The sequence below is a fragment of the Medicago sativa genome, chromosome 5, assembly GCF_051527215.1.
Source record: "Medicago sativa cultivar Bolivia chromosome 5, Bolivia_mono, whole genome shotgun sequence".
NCBI classification, from domain to species: domain Eukaryota; kingdom Viridiplantae; phylum Streptophyta; class Magnoliopsida; order Fabales; family Fabaceae; genus Medicago; species Medicago sativa.
Genome location: NC_140753.1, coordinates 34,563,686 through 34,585,358, shown reverse-complemented (window position 1 = coordinate 34,585,358; position 21,673 = coordinate 34,563,686). Strand labels below are relative to the sequence as shown.

Sequence of the window (21,673 nt, the reverse complement as noted above, 5' to 3'; positions counted from 1 at the left end):
ACTTAGCGATGGAAAAGGAATTTAATGAAGAGCTTGAAGTTGAGCAGGCCTATAATCAAGCTAGCAACAACAAAACACTAAATGTTAATGCTCATGTAGTTAATGAGGAATCTCAGAGTTCTATTGGATCACAATTTGTGGATGCTACCCATGTTCATAGCAGGGCTGATAGCAAGGTATCAAATATTTTTAGTTGATGGGAAAACTCATGAAGTTGAAGGTGATAAAAACACAAGAAGGGGGGTTGAATTGCGTTAGATTTTTCTTCTTTTTAACTAAGTCCAAAGTTTAGCTTCTGATAGAGTTCAGAACCTGAAGCAATGTTCAAAGTTAAGTGCAACAGATTATAAAGAGATAGATAAATAGATGGATGGATGGATGGATGGATAGATAGATAGATAGATAAATAAATAGAGTAGAGAGAGAGAGAGAGAGAGAGAGAGAGAGAGAGAGAGAGAGAGAAGAAACTATATTGGTTCCTTCCACAATCCGAAAGTAGGCCAGTCCACCTGTCACTTACATGATATTTTTCACTATAATCACACAAGATTACAATTTCTCAAGCAGACAAGCAAGAGACTTCCTATGCTCAAGCACACAAGCATGATACTTCTAACAAACAAGGATTACAATGAAATAGTTGTTTGGTTGAATACTTGATATACAATCAGAGGTATTCACAATACAAAATAGTTTAGACTCTAGACTTAAGAATTTCTAAGATATGAAAGTTTATAAGAAATTCTAAGTGTTTGATGCGTAATGAATTTTGACAGAGTTTTAGCACTTGTAAAATATTTCAGAGTCTTGTATTATCTTCAAGTCTTCATTCCTTTATATATAGGTAGAAAAAGAGACGTTGAGAATGTCAGCGCATCAAAAGAGTCACTGGAGAAGCTTGATCATTCAATAGTGATTTTTTGCTTGATTTGGTTAATGACCTATGAAGGAATGAATTTAAATCATTTCCTTGATAAGGAATTAACCGTTTGTACTTGCAGTGAGTACCATTTATCAGACTAGGGTAAATTTGTTTAGGTCATTCCTTGAGAAGGCTCTCAAGGTTAGTATTTGTAGCCATAAGATGATTGGATAAAACCTCTATTTTAGGCGTTTAGTTATTTGGATGAGAATAACTATCAGGAGTTCTAGCTGCTTCTAGAATGTGTGTTTGGCGGTGCCTGTGTAGGAGAAACCTTAGGCTATTTCGGCCCTTAAGGAGGGTGCTCATGACTATTTGAACCCTTATGAAGGGCATTGTGTCCATTATCCGGGTTTTCCCGGTCCACATGCCCCCCAAGCACGAGTCTTGGGACAAGGCGAAGTGTTTTAGTTTTGACAAGAGATATGGTCCATAAGTCTTGGGCCCTTACAAAGGGCGTTGTTCCTTTATCTAGATATTATCGGTCTACAAGCCCTCCAAGCCCGAGTCTTGGGACAAGGCGAAGTGGTTAGGTGTGGCTATAAGTAGTATCTTTTCAGTCCTGAGGCGGGGTAATGGCTTCAATCTGCTGAAAGAAGGATGTAAAGCTCGCTCTGGAGGAGAAGGAGACTGTTGAAGATGCCAAAAAGGAGGCTGATAAGGCTTTGGAAACTCTGAAGGCGGGCGTCGAATGAAGTTCACAGTGGATAGTGGAGTTGGAGGCAGACTTGAGGGAGGAGAAGATGGAATCATCTCTAAGTTTTGACAAAAGGTTTGAGCGGGCGAAGTCGCCGGTGGAGTTTTTGCATCTTGGTGCTAACCTTAGCCGGTTAAATTCATTCCAGATTGTTCAGGATGGAGACCTGATAGGCGAGGCTTGAATTCTTCTATGTTGGTTGTAACTTTTAGTTTATGAGCTTTTTGTAATATGATGATTATAATGACTTTGGTGATGTTTCCTTCTAAGTTATTTTTAGTTTTGTAATGTGACATTGTAATGACTTTGGGGAGGTGTTGCCCTTTTTCTAAGTTATATCTTTGTAGCGTTGAGTCTTAGTAGATCATTACCTAAGTTTGGTAGCTTATGCGTTTGTTATTTTCTTCTCTTTTGATGCGTGATACAAAAATACATATTGTTGATGGTAACTATCAAAGTTTGTTTATTTTCTTTTGCTTGTGTTAACTCCTTGAGTAGTTCTTTAATGTACATTTTATTTTTGTTTTGTGTCTGGCGTAGTACTTTTTGAGATGGACACTATGTCGTTTGTTTATGTCTTTTATCTCTCCTTACCCCGCAAGGATAAGGCGGATTCCCCTGTGAGGAAGGCGTTTAAGACATTTTCTTCTTTAGCTCTCCTTACCCTAATAAGGCAACTTCCCCTATGGGGAAGGCGTTTACGACATCTTCAATTTTAGCTTTCCTTACCCCGCTAAGGTAAGGCGACTTCCTTGTTGGAAGGCGTTTACGGCATCTTCAATTGTAGCTCTCCTTACCCCGCTAAGGTAAGACGGCTTCTCTGTGGGAAGGCGTTTATGACATCTTCAGTTTTAGCTCTCCTTACCCCGCTAAGGTAAGGCAGAATCCCTGTGGGAAGGCGTTTACAGCATCTTCAGTTTTAGCTCTCCTTAACCCGCTAAGGTAAAGCGGCTTCCCTGTGGGAAGGAGTTTACGGCATCTTCAATTTTAGCTCTCCTTACCCCCACTAAGGTAAGGCGGCTTCCCATGTGGGGAAGGACTTTACAGCATTTTCTTCTTTAGCTCTCCTTACCCCGCTAGGATAAGGCGGTTTCCCTTGTGGGGAAGGCGTTTACGACATTTTCTTCTTTTGTTGAGGAAAGTTTATTGGATGTTCTTGTATTACTTTGCTGAAGATGACGTTTTGACTTAAACTGCAACTGGACAATTTTTAGAAAATAGGACGCCTCGTTAAAAACCTGTGAAACGAATCTCAAAGGCCGAAAAAGGTTAGGATAACTCCATGTTTCATCCTCATGTTGTTAATGGTGGGACCGTTGCTTCCATATGCATTTCTTTTTCCACGTTCTCATTTTGTTTAGTGAACTTTATTTTAATTTCGCCCTTGACGAGCTTGTTTGTGTTTATAGGAGTAACTTTACTCTTGAGGCTGGAAATGTCCCTTTGCTTTCTTGCTTGATCCTTGCTGAAGTTGAACTTTTAACATTTACGTTCTGTGTGATCAATCCATGTTAATATGAACAATTTTTTTTATGTTTATAGTATCCAATTCCATAGGTTAAGGAAAATTGAAGTTTATAAAATTTTAATTTTTAAGTAATGAAGGATCTTATGTATGCCTGACACATTAAAACATGTAGATTAAGGTTGATAGGTGAATCACATAGCTTTAGGCTTCGTATATTTTTGATGATGTTCTAGTTTACTCCTTTGTTGATTATATTTTTGCTTGTATTCTTTAAGGAATAGTCTTGTTAAAAGCACCCAGCATCAATGCTTCACTGTCCTAGATTCCTTTATGTCTTGAGTCTACTTGTATTGAAGTCTTAGTCACATTTCAGGATTTTAGTCACTAAATCGATTCAGTGATATTTGAATTGATTCATAAAGGTTTCTAACTTGGACTGAATCGATTCACAATATTTTGAATCGAATCACTTATAACTTGATTCATGTTTGGTTGAGTCGTATCATGGTTTCTCTCTGTCTTGCACTGAATCGATTCATGTAAGTCTGAATCGCATCATTCTTCATCTTGGGTTCACTTGAATCGATTGTCGTATCAATCTTCATCCTAGGCTTGTTGACTCGTTTCAATTCTTCATTGATATGCATCATTCTTCATAACATTTTTCCCTCTTTCAGTCTTGTCTTTTGTGGTTTGAATCGATTCATACATTAATTGAATCGATTCACACAGTTGTTTTTGTGCGAAAATTTGGATATAAAAGATAAAAGGATTAGAATGGTTGCAATTTTTATCTGTTTGCAACAAAGCAAGTTTACTTGTTTTGGTTGCAGAAATCTAAGCTACGGTTAGGCAATACAAGTGATGAGGCTGTTGGGACGTTACTGACCTATTTGGTTTATCCCTCCGATGACTATCTACACATGATGATCGCACGGTGATCCTTACGTGCGGGGTCTTGCTAATTCAAAGGTAATTGAAACAAAAACTTAAATTGGCTTTCCGATTTTTCCCAAGGCAATGAAGGCCAAGGTTCCATTAGGTCTGCCCATCTATGAATGTTAGGACACCCATAGCACACCCTCTCTCACCTACTTAGTAGTTCTACAAACGGGAAACCCTAATCTACGTCTACCTTACTAAGGGGTTTAAGTGAATGGTTCTATTAGGCTATGGCTTATTTCCTTTAGCTAGGAACTTGTTTCCCAAATTACTAACCAGATACATCCTAGGTTCAACAGAGTTACTACTCAGTCATATTAATGTCACCTCCTAAGTACTTACTACTAGGGTCAACTCTCTCTCGGTATCTTTCGGTAGTTAATAATCACTTACTTCCTGGACAGATAGTTACGAGTATAAGCATATAAATATCAAGATATAAGCATTCAGATATTGATAGAAATGTTAGGCCATAATCTAAGGTTGCACCTATCACAGAAATAAACTAAGAAGTTTCCTAATAAAACTTAATAGCGAACAAAAAATAAATAAAATATAAACGACATTAAATTAAATAAATATTCAACAAAAATAAACAGAGTTTCATCTTAGAACTCTAACCTAAAAAGATTTAGTTACACATGGCAACTAAAAATATATTACTAAAGATAAAAACATACCCTAGAAAATCAAGGAGATGATAGAAACTCTCCCGAAGCTCCAAAGTAGCCTTCCTCTTGAACTGTCACATTTCTGAACGAGAAATTCTGAATGAGGAAGGATGGTATTTATAGTGAGAGTTTCTAATTGGTTTTGGGCTAAAAGTGCGGGCTTTACCCAAAATAAAAGCAGGAAAAGACGCTTGTGCCCCGCATTTTCAGATGCATGGGGCACATGGTTAGCATGCCAAGCACATGGGTGTATGGCAAAAGCCATGCCCTAGGCGCATGGATTCCATTCCCATGTGCTAGGCGCATGAGGTCTTCTCATGGGCCCAAATTCTTCGATTTTCCGTCGTTTTAGGTCTTCGTCTTTGTAACATCCCGCTTTTCAGCGATAAGAATTTTACCCATCAGATGTATCAGAGGTTAAGTGATGAGGAATGTTAAGTACGACGGAAGATATTATTATGTGATGTCAGTCAAATACGGGTTGAGCCTAGGGGTGTAAGTGGTTCGGACAAAACCAACGAAACCGAAAGTCCAAACTGAACCAAACCGAAAAATATCCGACTTTGTTTGGTTCGGTTTGAAACCGATCCGAACCAATCAAAACCGATCTAGTTTGGTTTGGTTCATGGTTTTTTATTTCGAGATCCGTGAAACTGATGAACCAATCCGATGATAACCACACTCCTTATTTTACTAATATTATCCTACCTCACACAAACTTATGGTTAGGCCTAAAATTAAAGATAAAATATTTTTTAATTCATTCACTTTCTCTCATCTTCATCTCATCTCATCAGTCGGACTCTTTCATTTCTACTAAAAAAGAAACCCTAGTCGTCAACCACACCAAACTCATTGTTCATCGCCACCGGTCACCGTTGAGATCGTTCATCTCTTGGTTAATTTTATCATGTTTATCCCATTGATTTATACTCATGGCGACCATAATTTCTTGATGCTTAAATATCAGGATGTTTTAATTTCAGTTTGCATGGATTTGTTATTTTTACTATGTTTTAATTTTAGGATGTTCTTTTTGGAATTTTTGTGTTTGTTGATGAATGATGCATGTATGGATCATGAATGATTGAAATATTTGAGTTTGATGAAGTTGTTTTGAAGAATGAATCTTGGATCATATGTATGAAATATTGAGTAAGATTAGTTATAAAAAGTTGTTTGAAAAATAGAGAACATGAAAAAATAAAATACGAAATACAATTATACAAAGTTCTATGAAATATTTTGTGAGAATATGAATTTTTTTAATTGTGTTTTTAAATAAATCGATCAACCGAACCAATCCAAACCGAACCAAACTGATTAGTTTGGTTCAGTTTCTTTTTTGAAAAACAGTGAAAACCGAACCAATCAAAACCGATGAAGGTTTCATCGGTTCGGACATTTTTTTGACTGAAAACCAATCCAAACCGAACCGTTACACCCCTAGTTGAGCCATCAGTAACGGCGAATGTTTGTCAAGTGATATTAGTCAAGCACGAGTTAAGTATCAGTGTCAGGCCATACGCGATTAAGCCGCAAGGGCTATTTAAGGCCACAAGGGCCAATTTCCTTCATTATTCATTTTACTTTCTCTCTCTAGGTTTTGAGAGAAAGAGTTTCTCTCCTCCTTCTCTCTAATCCACGCCCTCCCCCTCTTCTCTAACTCATCCAACCTTCCTCCTAATCATGATCAAGCATGGATTAAGGTAGCTTAGAAAGCAAGAAACACATGAAGGAAAGGATTAAAGCATAGTTTGGTTGAAAAGTTTAGGATCAAGAAATAATCAAAAGCTAGGGTTTGAGCTTGGAACTTGAAGGAATTACAAGAAACATGTTAAGGTGAGTTCTATAGATAGTTTACCACCTTTGGGTTGTGTTATCTCTTGTGAGAATTCTTGGATTTATGATAATTAGCGGTTTAGAACCCTAAAGCCCCTTTGGCCAATTCTTCTTGATTAGATGTTAAATTGCCATGAAATATGTTTATAAATGTCTCTATATGTTGCTGAATGTTCGTGGTGCATTGCAGGATCGAATTGGACGAGTTTTGGGTCAAAAATTGCAAAATCTGCACCACAGACCCGAAGAAACTCCCTATTAGCGAAATATTTTGCTAATAGCAAAATTCTTCAGAGCCTTGCTCAGAAAAAGTCGCTATTAGCGAAAGTCTCTGGTCCAGCCAGCAAATTTTTGGCTTGTTGGCTCCTCTTAGGGCCGGTGGTGCAATCCGAAGCCTTTCTTTCATCGTTTTACAACTTTATAACCCCAAAACAACATCTAAGCAATGCACATAACATCAAATGATTCTTGAAATGAAAATCATGGTAATCTTAGCAGGTATGGCAAGAATGGCACAAGAGAGTTTAAGCCAAATTACTCGGGTAGCGATGAACTAAGAAAGAGTATGTGTGTAGAGCCACGACATAGCTTGTTGAGAACTAGAAAGTTAAGTAAGAATCCTGTCTAGGATAAGACACGAAGTATATTCTCTTCGCACATGATTAAGAGGATTTAAGTACACATGTTAAGGATCCGAGGTAAATAAGAAGTATGAATAGGTTTAACCTTTCACGAATGTTTAAGACCAAGACTTTAAAATGATGTAGGTGCCATGTCTCTCTAATCCACGCTAGGTTGGATTCGAGAGGTTCTCCAAGGGGAACAGGATAAGCTCCGCAAGGGGGGCCCGCATGTCACTGAGTAAGCAAGAGTAGGTGTCGTGTCTCTTGTGATCCACACTAGGTTGGATCTCAAGGGGTTTCGGCTAGGTGAAACGGGATAAGCTCGTAAGGGGGGCCCGCACGTTGTAACGCCCATTTCGATTATTTAATTATTTTAAATGAGTTTTAAGATATATTTATATGATTGAAGTGATTTATATGAGTTTTTAGATTATATTTATATAATCGATGTGATTTATATGAATTATGTGATTTTAGAGAATTTTATGAGATGTTGTGACTTATTTTATTATTTAATAAAATAAGATTTGAAAATAAAATAAATATTGAGTTGTGGGGCTGTTTTGTGAATTTAGAAAGTTTGGTGTAGAAATATATTTGTTATTTTGTGTAGAAATATATATGTTATCTGGTGTAGAAATATATTTGTTATTTTGTGTAGAAATATATATGTTAATATATTTGTTATTTTGTGTAGAAATATATATGTTATCTGGTGTAGAAATATATTTGTTATTTTGTGTAGAAATATATATGTTATCTGGTGTAGAAATATATTTGTTATTTTGTGTAGAAATATATTTGTTATTTGATGTAGAGATATATTTGTTATTTGGTGTTAAAATATTCTAGTTGCATCCAATGAATTTTTTTTAGTTACACATTTAATTGACAAAAACATCCTACATCTATTTTTAAATTTTCAAGTTCAACCAATATATTTTTCTAACTTCTCTTTCTCTTCTTTTTTCTTCGTTCTTTTTCCTTCATATCATTTGTATATTCCTTTGTCTTTCTCTTCCTTTTTTTGTTTTGTTTTGAATTTAAATCCATTTCTTGTGTTTCAAAACAGTGTTGTGTGCTGGGATATGATTTGGTTTTTAAATTTGATTTGGGAATATTTTGTTGTTTTTGTGTTTATGTGATTGAAAATTTGATTTGAGATCTTTGTAGCCCGGAAAGAGCGAAACGGAGTACCACACAAATTTTCCAATTTTCTTTCTTTGTTCAATTGATGAACAATTTGATTTGGAAATATGTTTGTGTTTCAATTGATGAACACGTGAATACAATTAACAGTGTCATATGTGAGTTTCGTACGTAAAACCTTCTCAAATCATTAAGTAAGATCATTTTTAATGGATGCTTGTGAGAGATATAAAGATTTATAATGAAAAAGGGGTTTTAAAAGTTCATATGAATAAGGACTTTTTGGTATTATAATTTGATTTTAAAAGAATTTGAGTGCAACCTTATATTTTTGGGGTGTAACTAGAAAAATGTATGAAGTATGTCTAAAGGACATACACCCTCCGGTCACTATTATAAGCAAAATTTTGTATTTTAGATTCATTCATTAAATGATGCATGTGGTCTATAATAAAGACTACATACATCATTAATTGAATGAATCTAAAATGCAAAATTTTGCTTATAATAGTGACCGGAGGGTGTATACCTTAATACCCCCTATTTTGTCTCATTCATTGATGACTGTTCCATAAGACTATGGGTGTATCCTATACCGCCTATTCATAATATATATATATATATATATATATATATATATATATATATATATATATATATATATATATATTTATATATGCACACACACATACAAGAGAAGGGGACCAAACCAAAATCTTTAGAAAAGAAAAATTAAAATAAGAAAAAGTAAAAAATAAAATAAAAAAAATAAGCCCCAAAAAAAATGTGATACTCAGACCTTCAAAACTAATTCATGTCACATGGAACCTCAAACCTATGAAGAGAATAACCAAATTCTTTCATAACTTTTATGTAAAACTTGATAAACAATAAAAATGCTTCCATACAATAAAAATGTAAGTGAAATATTCGGAATAAAAGGAGGCAAAGTTATGTTCATCATCTCCCTTGCCTCCATCTTTTCTTGCAACCAAAATTAAAAAAGGGCTTAAACTATACTTCTGAAAAGAAAAGAAGAATATTACTTATTAAGAAAGTCTTCAAACATATTTCATGCCACAGTAGATTTTAGTATCCAACCTTGATAAACAAAGTTAGATAGGATACTAACATTTCAGTTAAATATAATTTTTTTGAAAGCCATGTAATTAAGCTAAAATCAATTAGAAATAAACTATACAAAGTTATCACAAATTAAATACAAAAACACCTAAATCTCAAACACTAAAAAGATAAGGGATTAATAATAAGGGAAACTTTGAAATCTCAAACAGTTTAAATCAATTATAAGAGAGAGAAGTTTACTTCTTAATTATATTGTCCCGATGGCTCACCGACTGAAGGAGGTGAAGAGGTGCTTCGATTGATCCACTTCAAAGTTGGTAAAAAAATCTTTAGTCTTGTAGTTGTCGTAGACAACAGTGTGAATGAGGTAGTGCGAGTAGAGTGAAGAGATAAAGTAGCAGTTCTTCTGAGCAGCTCGAAGACAGCTCCGATGGTCTTGCAGGTGAAGAAACAGGCGTGACTATGTGATACGTTTCTCATAAATACTTCATCCGTTTCAAAATATAAGCAAAATTCACTTTTTAGGTTCATTCATTTAATGATGTATGTGGTTCATAATATGGACCACATACATCATTAAATGAATCAACCTAAAAAGTGAATTTTGCTTATATTTTGAAACGGATGGAGTATAAAGATAACCTCAATAGTGGGCATGATAGATAAATTGGATTTATGATGGTCAATTACCAATAAGAGGTGCACGAATATTTTTTGTGGTGTTACCTCTCTTATTGGTTAACTATGTGGTGGTAAATTTTTGAGCCTAGTGTCCAAAATCTTTTTTCTACACGTGAGTAATTGTGCCATTCAAACCATCCATGTTTATCATCCTAAAATAAGAAGTGCTTGATGCTTTGTCATTTACCATGCATAGTAGCATTTTATTGCAATCATACTTCCAAGGTGCATCACTCTGCAATGATAATAGTGCAGCACCGTCTATGAGCGTTGGAATTATGCAACACCAATGCATTTTATTTAAGGAATTCTATTGGTAATATACCATTACTTGTTTGAAAGAGTATTTACATATGGGTAATGAATGATATTGCATTGGTGAACCATACAGCAACTAACGTGACCGAAGAGGTTTCCATAGACAATTGGTGCATTGAACAGTATCCAACATTAATGGTTAATGACAGCAATTAAGAGATGTCGTTGGAAACACGGACTTGAGGGTGGAGGTTATATGTACATGCATTAAGTGTTGATGATCAATGGTTAACAATGAATGGAACCTAAATGTCAGGATTCAATGGTTTAGAAAAGTGGGGGGAAAAATTAGGAGGGAAAAATTAGGGTTAAGGATAGCTTTGGGAGATAAGCTTTAGTAAGTAAGATGTATACTCTAAAAAATGATAGATCTAACCCGTCATATAACATTTTGTAATTACAACATTTATTGACAAATCAAGGAGAGGAGATGAATGTTCCTAGAGTGCCATAATAAGAGGTTATATATTTTTAAAAGGTTGAAATATCTGTAAATCGGAAAGGAAAAAACAAAAACCTTTTAAGTAAATAAACTAAAATCATGCCACCGTTTACTTTTGTACCATTCCATTCTAGCATTAAACTGCTCTTCAACACAATGTTGACCAGATTTTATTATGATATGTACAAGGTCTTGTTGCTACTTGCTAAAGACCTTGCAACATTAACAAAAAAATACGACCATACAATCTATGATCAAATATAAGACGTGAAATAGAAAGCACACTTTTAATTGACAAGAACTGTATGTCCACACTCTTTTAGAGAAAGGAAATTGGAGACACACTGGTAATATGACACCTATTGGGACATCAAACACTTAACGTGCAAAATTACATTAAGAGTGAAATAAGATTTTCTTATAAAAAAGCTGTTTGCTCAATATACTTATCCCCCCAAGTAGCAACCATGTAACAAGCCCAGGAATCATTATGGTGATGTAATGAATAAAACATTATATAAGAATTTAGTGACATCAACAATTATGGCAACTGTACAAGGCAAGTACCCGGGTTCATCATTAACTTCTTATCTAATGAGTTAATCCGCCACTATATAGGGTACTATGATCAACAAATAAACAATAACGAATTACATAAGCATTTTCCACCAGTTCACCAAATCTACAGGGTACCACAGCCACTGATCTTAAACTTGAGACTGCTACAGACCGTTCGTCTCTGACGAATATATCGGCTAGTTGCAAGCAGCTAACTTCATTTTCACTTAGGTCAAAAGAGTAACTCTGCATCCTAAACTGTTGCAGCAGATGTTTTCTTTGCATGCTTCTCATCTTCAACATCCTGAAAGTTCCCATAACATGATAAATACAAATTATCTAACCAAAAAAAAAGCTGCTAACAGCTAAAAGTACTATAAAATGCTGAGGAAGGCCATATATGCCGATAAAAGAAAAAACTTGTCAATCAACATTACACGCTGTCCTAATAATCCTATTAAATTTTCCGCCTCTTTTGAGAGTGGACTTGCTCCCTAGTTCTCTTTTTTCATTTTTCCTCTTTATGATATGTTACTGCAATTATTATTGGAGAAAACCCAAGAAGAGTGCTACGGGAACTCACTAACAGTCGTTCTTTTATTGGGTCCCACCGCTTTATGTGGGACCCATTCTAAAAGTGTGTGACCTACATAGATTTCAGCCAATAAGTTAGTATTCCTAGCACTCCACAAAAACCTAATTCTACCGTTAATTAGAGATATATACAAAATGTCCAAGAGCTGACAGCTTTAGTGGTATGGTTGCAGCTTAGCATTGTAACCTCAAGGGACATGGTTCAAATCCCACCTAAGATATGTATACAAAATAGAGCTTATAAAATTTAGACAATCCCCACATTACAAATCAATTTTGTGGGTTTGAATCAAATTCAAACCCTAACCTAAGATAGTATTAGAGTATATGCTAGATCTATTATCCATCCATATTATTATCCACAGCCCAAGTCCAAAAGTTCAAGCAATTATGGGCTAAGCTTTATATGCAACCTTAGCTTATTAGACCCAAAATATGAAGATCAGTTATGATTCTACTAACTAACAACAAAATCAGTTTTCACAGGGAACATCATATTTGCCTGCTCTCTTAACAATATTAAGGCAAATAAAGATTGTTAGCCCAACAGAAAACAAGAAACCCAAACCAAAGTATATCCAGATAAAAAACACTTACAGAACTTTCAATCTTGTCAAAATCATCATCAAAGCTTCCCTCACCATCATCTGAAAAATATAAAAGATTACACAAAAAGGTAGAAAAACAATGCAAGATCATAGCATTTGCAGATCATGACTTGACAGACAAATCTTAATTATAATCATCAGAGACAGTGTCTGCCCAAAGATTTCAAAATCAAGTTTTTTTTATTTTTTTTTGAAGATTTCAAAATCAAGTTCATTCTCTAGAATCATAACAATGGTAAGTAATCACGCTTATGCAAATAAAATTCCCTACATAATGCGTGCATAATTTCAGTTACTGGTCATATAAACAAATTCAAATAGCCATGGTAAACTACATATTTCTGTGTGCGTGTGTGTGTCTATATATATATATATATATATATATATATATATATATATATATATATATATATATATATATATATATATATATATATATATATATATTAACAAACTTTTGTTTGAATAACATACCTGGAGCTTCATCGCTGTCTTCAAGATCTCCAAGAAGAAATGTATCCAAGTCTTGCTCAGTAGAGGATGAATTAGAAGATTTACTCACAATCTTCCCTGTTACTTCGGCCTTTCCACTTCCTCCACTAACATCAGATTGCTCTACCTTAGCGTCTTCACTCTTCTTTGCTGCTTCTCTCAGCTCTTCCATGTATTGCTTCTCAAACCTGCTTGTAAAGTCATGATTATTAAATGATAAAAACTGCTGCAACACTACCCTCATATATATGTAGCTCAAATTACTTACATCCTAAATGCCAAGTACTTCATGAAAATGTTTCATCTAGGGTTATAGCCTTTAAATAATACAATCAACTTATCTTGCTCACACTTTAACCTTAAAGATTAAAATTTTTGTAATTAGATTCTTGCATATTAACATTGTTTAATTTGTATAGGTGGCTATACAAATTTTCATGCTACAATTGGCGTTAAAACCGAGGCAAACAGTGAAAAAATTGTATCCAGACATGGTAACAGGACTTAACCAACCCTCTAAAAACATGGAGTTTAATCAACAAAATCTCATAAAATAGAAAATTTCTTAACCAGCATTAAAAAACCTAACATATTATATGACCTGTTAAAATGTATGCTACTTACGGAGCCACATGAGTGTTGACAAGTGTGAAATATATCTTCCAAAAGTGTCTTTCCTTCATAGCACGTGGGCATAGTTCATATCTCAACCTTGAAATTTCCTGTAAAGGAATAAAAATTAAAATAGGTAAACAGTTTTATAGATGCACCTTGAATTTTCAAATACAAGCATGTCTTTTTTATATTTTAATTGATGCATTATACAATCTTTTTTTAGTGAGAGATAACGAGAATATATAGACCATGCATGAAAATAAGAATACACCAGCATCACCAATCATTAAATTAAAGAATGAAAATAAAAATAAAAAAGAGGGCATAGAAGTAAGCACACAAAAGACAGACTAAATACATAAATTTCTTAATCATGAATCATTCATTATATGTGAAGGGGAATGCATTATAAGGCCAAAAATGCAGGTAGGATCAGCATGCTAGGTGATCCACCATAGATCAGGGCTCTTTTACTACTTTTTTATTGTTTTAAAGTTTTTTAACTTCTAAAATACATATATTATTTCTTCTTCTCTCCCTTCACCCCGAGACACAGACACTACCCCTCTCCAATCCCTTGCCGCTCCATTCAACTGGAATTATAAGAGTCTGCTTCTTTTGCTTTCTCTAATTAGAAAGTATTGACGCCCAAGCCATTTCTACTTTTTCACTTGCTATTCACGTGCCTCTGCTCTAGTCGTATATTAACATATAGTTGTATATTAGCATATAGCCACGAGGATGGAAACGTGAGAGGAACCAGAGACGGATGCTAAATCCTCATAAAATCCAAAAGAGGGCAAAGAGGATGTGAGGGTAAATTATAACATAAAAAAAATGACACTATGGGATTTAGTAGATAAAAAGTGGAGATAAACAAAAAAAAATATATATGGAGAAAGATCCCTCAGAATGCCAAGTATCAACAAAGGAGAGGGCATGGCATGAAAATCAAAATGGGTTCCTAAACTTCTATTTTTCTGTAAAGAAGGAAGCCTGCACTTTGATTGAAAACCATGAACACCCGCACTCCTCCTTCAGATTACTAAAATTTTCGTCATCGGGAAATCTTCTCTACTAGAACAATCACAGCTGTTATTCTCAAATTGGAGGAAATTCTGTTTTTAGAAGAAAAAAGAAATGTTGTGGTTTCAAACTCCACCTTTTCTGCTAGTTGTTTTTAGAAGAAAAAAGATATGTTGTGGTTTCGATTACTAAAATTTTAGTCATTGGGAAATCTTCTCTGCTAGAACAATCACAGCTGTTATTCTCAAATTGGAGGAAATTTTGTTTTTAGAAGAAAAAATAAATGTTGTGGTTTCAAACTCCACCTTCTCTGCTAGTTGTTTTTAGAAGAAAAAATACATGTGTGGTTTCAAACTCCACCTTCTCTGCTAGCCAGTGGATTGTGGATATAAAGACAGTCGCACTATGGCAATATAAAGTACAAACCCTATATATAAATAACTCAACTCACAATCACAACCCAGTTTTGTTTCGTTTTTTTGAAACTTGGTATCCGGTCCAAGCAAGGTATCCAGGATCGAGTCCCAGCTCGTAGGATCGCACAATCTTACGTGCTTTCCCCACCAAAACGAGCTTCAACCTTGATCTGGGTCGTTTTTGCCATTTTTTTAGTCAAGATCGAGTTTCTGCAGCAGAAACGTAAGAAAAAACGTGCTGGGCTTTGCGAACTGGGTCGGGTCAAAAATAAAACCCGGTTTTATATATAAAAACGAAACGTGTTTCTTTCATCTTCACCTTTTCTAAACTCTAGCCAAGCGGCGGCCGCAATTCCATGTCCCTTTTCCGGTGAAGTTTTCGCCGTCATTCACTCTTTTCCGTCACCTAACCTTGTTTTCGTTCACTTTCATCCACTAAAACTCAGTTTTTCACATTACCCATAACTCTATGCGTTTTTTCCTCCCTTATCTCTGTTCTCTGTTATGATTTTGAATAATGATGATGATTATGACTCATTAATGTGTAGTTTAATGCACTTAAGTTTTATAAGTTTTTTTATTTTTATGTTTTCGTGTGTATGTATATGTGAAGTTACAATTTTGCCCTTGAGTGGGTTCTTACGAACCATGTTACATCCCTCGTGTTTACGTTCCTACATCGGCCGACCGAACCTACGTAGGATCTCGATCCTGGCTACATTGGGTCCAAGGACCGACTATTCGGGGGGACACCCAGTTTTATTTTATACATTCTTAAAAATAACAATATTAACAACCAAGCTTAGTTGGCTACATGGAACAAATTACATCATAATGTTCTATCCTAAACCATATTTATGTCCAACTCATTTATCTCCATATCTTTCTTAATAGTTTCTCTTGTAGTTTTTTTAGGCTTTCCTCTGCCTCTAGTGATCTGACTATCCTCCATTTGATCTACTCTCCTTAATACAAAATCTCCAGGCCTTCCCTCTACATGCACAAACCACCTAAATCTAATCCTATTTTCCACCAACTTTCTTTCTCTAATATTGTCATTTCTAATTCTATCACATCTAGTCTTACCACACATCCAATGCAACATCCTCATCTCCACTACACTTATTTTATTCTCATGTTGGTTCTTAAATAAATGCACCACACGAAGGAAGGTTTTCACACCTAGCCTTTTACACATTACTAAAGTAAAAATGTGAAGTGAAATGCAATTCCTTTCTCTAATATTGTCATTACATAAAATAACCACATTACATATGATAACACAAATGCAATTCAAACCAATATAAAACGATGCACATAAAAGAAAATTTCATAAAAAAATAAAAATAAAAAATGTAATAAAAATATGAATTTACCTTAACAGTAGTTAAAACAAGAGTAGCATGCTTTTCCTGAAACTCATTGAGATCCTTCCTAACATTAGAAGTAGCCACATCAGAACCCTCAGATTCAGATTCATCTGCATTCCAAATCACAAAAAACAAATCATTTGAAAAAAATAATAAAAAAAAAAATAAATTACAACATAAAACCGATTTTAAATCACAAATTACCTGAATTAACAGGAAAATGTTTGAACGTGGTGGAAGTAAGCCCCTGAACAAACGATCGAAGATCATCAGTGATACCGAATCGTTCAAGATTTTCCACCGGAGGAGCTACGGTAGAGCTTGTTGCGGCGGCTGCAATGGCGGATAATTGAGGAGGAATGGAGATGTTATCGGAAAAGGTCTTGATCTGATCCGCTTGACGGAGAGCGGCGGATTTGATCTCATCGGCTTTCTTGGAAGCTTCGGCGGCGAGTTCTTTGGATTTCTTGGCGGTTTCGGAGACGAGATCGGCGATTCGAGAGGTGGCGGAGGAGGTGGTTAGAGATTGGGATTTTTTTGCGGCTTCTTCGGCGAATGTCTTCGCTCTTTTCCAGAAGTCTTCCATTTCGTGGTGAAGTGAGAGAGATAGAGAAAGGTTGAAGATGAAAGGGGGAAAAAGGATTTGGAAGATTGGGACTTTTCTTTTAAGAGGATACGGCGACGTATTGCAACGGGGACGTGGGAGCTAATATGTGTGTAGGGATCATTTCAATTTCTGTTTTTTGAAGAGGAAATATGATTTTTCCTATAAAGAAAAAATTAAATTTTGTCGTGGTTTTTATAAATATTTTAACCTATTATTATCATTTTTTGTATTAAGTAGCGTAGTGTTTAGAAATTTACTTTTTAACTTAAAAACGAGATGGGATGGGTTTCTTTTAATTTAACCAATGTTTTAGTTTAAATTTTAGTATTGGACATGTAACAACGTAAGATTTTCAGGGAGAATCGTTGTACATTTGCATGGAGAGGATACTTGGTTCAGGCAAAAAAAAATTACTTTTTAAGGTGAGTTAGTGAGGAATTCGAAGTCTGAATCCCAACCATTTCATATCGCAATGTCCTACCAATTGGGTTATACTTACGACGACTTTGAACTTTTTAGTTTAATTCCCTCTAAAAATTTCTTCATTATTTATCCCACAAAAAAAAAAATTCACAACGTTTAATCCTGGTTTACATCACTCTTTATGAAAATGCCACCACAAGCTGCATTGCCAATGAACCTAAGGATGCAACATATATATTACATTCAGTACATGACATAACAAGAGGTTGTCACACCATTACTTTGATGTTGACCTTAAAGGCCTTCAAGATAGCAAAGTCCCTCATTGAAGGAGTTGAAACTTTCTTAGTGCCATTGCCGGCAATGATAAGGTAGTTTTTCAATAGATGTTCTTGCTATTAAATCTTGCTTGATTTCTAGAGAACTTGTTTATGAAAACGTGAAATTAGTCATGGTTCGACTGAGTTTTCTTAATTGTGATTCTCTTTACTTCAAACGATTAAGTTAATAGGAACTTTGTCCATCAAATATAGGTTCTATAACTTCTCTAATAAAATGTTAGGTACAATTGTTTTGAATTAATGAACTACACTAAAAAAATGCATAAAAATAACGATAAAGGCAAAAAGGAAATGGATTAAAGAAAAAATTGCTTGTTTGAGTGCTTAGATGTCTTAATTACAATGGATGAACTAAGCATTTCTAGCAAAAAATTATGCATGTTAGCCAAACGATGGTGAACTGCAATAATGAGCCCTTTGGTCAGCATATATTGTGGGTTGTGCGTGTATATTTTGTCTAACTTAAGACAACCAAATCTGAAACGGAAATAAATATATTTAATAAATGGGAGTAGTGGAGTCCAAAAGTTAACATGTAGTAAGTGTTTGGTTCGGCGGTGGAGAGAATTGATTTCGATAGAATTGAGTTTGACAAAATTGATTTTGGGTAAAAGTAAGTTGAATGTGAATTGATTTATGTTTGGATACATCGACTTAGATGTGATTCTTAAAAATTCATGTTGTTTGGATAGTTTGGCCCAAAATTGATTTTGAATGAATAATTACCAAAAAGGGTATTAATATCTATTTAAAATTAGATTTCATTTCTATTTTATATAATTACTCAAATTTATGTTGCATTATCAATTTAATTATTTGTAGATTAGTAAAACTTCTAAAATAAAATGCAGATTTCCTTAAAAAAAAAAAAGGCAGATTATTTTTACACATATTAATTAACAAATTTTGTCAAAAAATTTAATAGGCTTGCATAAGAGGAGAAATTAACGGACCTTTAGAACCTAATTCCATTTTGTGAAAATTAAAATAAAATAAATAAATAAAAACCCAATTCCATCTTCTTCTCAAAGAAAGAGAGAGAATGTTGAAGCTTGCAGGGTAACATGAATGCTGAAACAGAGTCGAGAAAATAATTTGAGCAATGAAAAAATTAATCATTTTGGCTGTGTTGTATACAACTTTGTGTAGGAAAATGAAAAAGAATATCATGGGTATTTTGGGAAAGTACATCAGCCACCAAAAATTGATTACCCAAATTGCTTTTGAGTTGCTGAAAAGCTCCAATTTGTGGCTTCTGGCAGACGTGAGTTTGGGGGGTTGAATCACGTTTTGCTGAATCACGTTTCCAGTTACCCAAACATCACAAAAATAACAAAATTGCGTTTGAGTGCTTCAGACTTGCGTTTGAACCCACAAAACGGGTAACCAAACAAGCAAGTAGATATGTACACTCACAATTTCACGGTCACGGAGTTGTTTTGAAAATGTCTCCAAATCCAACCCAGGTTTTATGGTTGGGATTCAATGACATGCTACAACATGGTGAAGTCATGAGAATGACTTTTCTGGTGAAGTTAACACTATAACATCAAAAATGTAGTGAGTAACACCCCACTCTTTATACAATGGCATCAAAAGTTCAGTCCTCATAGTATCATCAATTCATTAGATTAACAAGATTACACTTAATCTAATTTTATCATACCTTGTTTTAAGCGTAACACCTCACAAAGTGTAACACTTAAGATTTTATCATCAACTCTGTTTGCATGTTAAAAATTTCAACGATAAAATAGTATCTGTAAGCCTAAGATGTTGCAAGCATTACTAGATGAATTACTGTTGATCATTAATCAGTAATCAACAATTTAAAAATGAATCAAACATTAAGATCAAAATTAACTTTTTCAAAAAAGTCAGTTTAATGACTGCACCGTAGAAGCTCCCATGTTACTTTGCGAAATACTTTCAGTAGAACAAATGCTTGAATTTGACACACATCCTCAAATATGTCTTGTTGGCTAGAGGTGTCAATATCATGGGGCCTTGAAGTTTTGGCCCCAGCCCACATAGTAATGGGGCTTAAAAATCCACAAGATTAAAAGGCCCACATTCATGCAAGCCCACAAATCAAAAGTAATGTTGGCTATATTCACACAAATTGGTGTTTTAATCCTCCACATGGTGTTATAGCTTGACATAAACACTAATTTTTATTTTTGTCGACTCCTTTTTGGTAGAACTTTTCTTTTTAATCCTTTCATGTTTCAGTAGACTCATAATTTGTTGATTTATCAAATCGTTGTAGAAATGTTGACCTTATGTTGACTTTAGTCATCTTCAACAAACTCTAAACTTTGTTAGTTACAATGATATTGATTTAAAGACAGACAAATGGTCTTAGTCAATCATATAACATTTTAAAAACCATAGGTTGGGGTTAGTAGAAGATGATGACCAAACTATACAGCTATATACATCATCCGATCATTATTATAAGTAAAAATAAACATTTTAAATTCATTCGTTAAATAATGTATAGTCTATAATAAATATTATATACATCATTAATTGAATAAATAAATCTCAGACGTAAATTTTTGTTTATAATAGTGACCGGGGGTGTATATGATAATAAGAGAATCTGAAATGAAAGTTACCACTTGGTAAATTATCAAAAAAAGTTTTTTAAAGGAATAAATTATCAAATTTTTATTTGTTAAAAAAGGAGATCGAGACTGATAGTATATGCTAACTTCAAGAAGTGAACACAATTTCTTAATTACGTTCTTAAATCTCATGATTTTATCTTTGAGTTTTTCTTGTGAGGTTTTTAACGAGATATTTATTGTCAATTTGTTTATTTACTTCTTAGATTTTGGCCTTGTTTTCCAAGCTTCTTAATTCTTCTTTTATTCCAATTTATTTATTATAGGATAGGATAGGATCATGCAACAGATTATATAGCGTTTGACTTTGTATGATTAGAGTATAGTTGATGAGCATTAGTCTTCTCTCACAAGTTTCAAATATCTTTTTGCCTAGTTTATAACATTTTTTTAAACATTACTTCAAATGGCATTTGAGTTCATAGAGTAGATTTTACTTCTTTTTTTGTTGAGGGGAGAGTAGATTTTACTCAAGTAATGTTATTTGAACATCTATTTGCTTGACAACCAAATAGACAACCATGTATTGACATGAAAATCAAAGTAATAGAAAGATAAAGTAAAAATATAATATGAGTACGAAGGATAAAGTGTCATAAAAGTTGTTATAAAATGGTTGTACAAATATCATTTATTTTTTTTCAATTAGTTTAATCAGCTAAATTGTGTCTACGATAAGTTTATCCGCCATTAGAGAGGTTATTCAAAATGAGCTGTTTTTTTACCAAGAGGAATGATATTTTGACAACCAATTTTCAACAACTTTTATGACAACTCTCTTTCATACTCTCATTATACCTTTATTCTCTCTCTTCCTTTTTCTCTCTCTATTGTTATTGTCCAATAAGAATAGAGGAAAAAGGTTGTCCCTAAAAAGTTGTTTAAAATTGGATGTCAAAATATCATTCTTCTTTTACCAAACATGGCCATAATCAACATGATATATGCTTTAGGAAATTAGCCATTTGAGTAAAAAAAAGAAAGAAGGATATTAACTATTAAACACAAATTTATCTTCCATGTGAAACAATTTAATAAAAAGTAGAGTATTACTTTTCCCACCCTATGGCCTTCTCGCGCGCCCTATTTTTTTTACCAAAATACCCTTTATCCGGAAAATATATTCCGGACAATATTCGGAATGTATAATCC

The 21,673-nt window shown here is 34.2% G+C and overlaps 1 protein-coding gene across 1 annotated transcript; it reads right to left on the bottom strand.

Annotated features, from left to right (window-relative positions):
* Positions 1–11,335: 11,335 nt before the first annotated feature.
* Positions 11,336–17,205, bottom strand: LOC146921984 (uncharacterized). Its single transcript, XM_085715171.1, has 6 exons — positions 16,725–17,205; positions 16,527–16,630; positions 13,718–13,815; positions 13,076–13,281; positions 12,591–12,640; positions 11,336–11,703 (listed from the first exon to the last, which is right to left on the bottom strand). Exons 1-6 carry the CDS (start codon positions 17,104–17,106, stop codon positions 11,653–11,655), a joined length of 891 nt encoding a protein of 296 aa, XP_085571297.1. The 5' UTR covers positions 17,107–17,205; the 3' UTR covers positions 11,336–11,652.
* Positions 17,206–21,673: the final 4,468 nt, after the last annotated feature.

Excerpts from the sequence above, each read along its gene's own strand:
- LOC146921984 (XM_085715171.1), bottom strand. The coding sequence starts at position 17,106 with ATGGAAGACTTCTGGAAAAGAGCGAAGACATTCGCCGAAGAAGCCGCA. Across the intron at positions 13,816-16,526 it reads TTGTTTTAACTACTGTTAAG|GAAATTTCAAGGTTGAGATA; the intron begins GTAAATTCATAT and ends ATTCCTTTACAG. Across the intron at positions 13,282-13,717 it reads GTCAACACTCATGTGGCTCC|GTTTGAGAAGCAATACATGG; the intron begins GTAAGTAGCATA and ends CTTTACAAGCAG.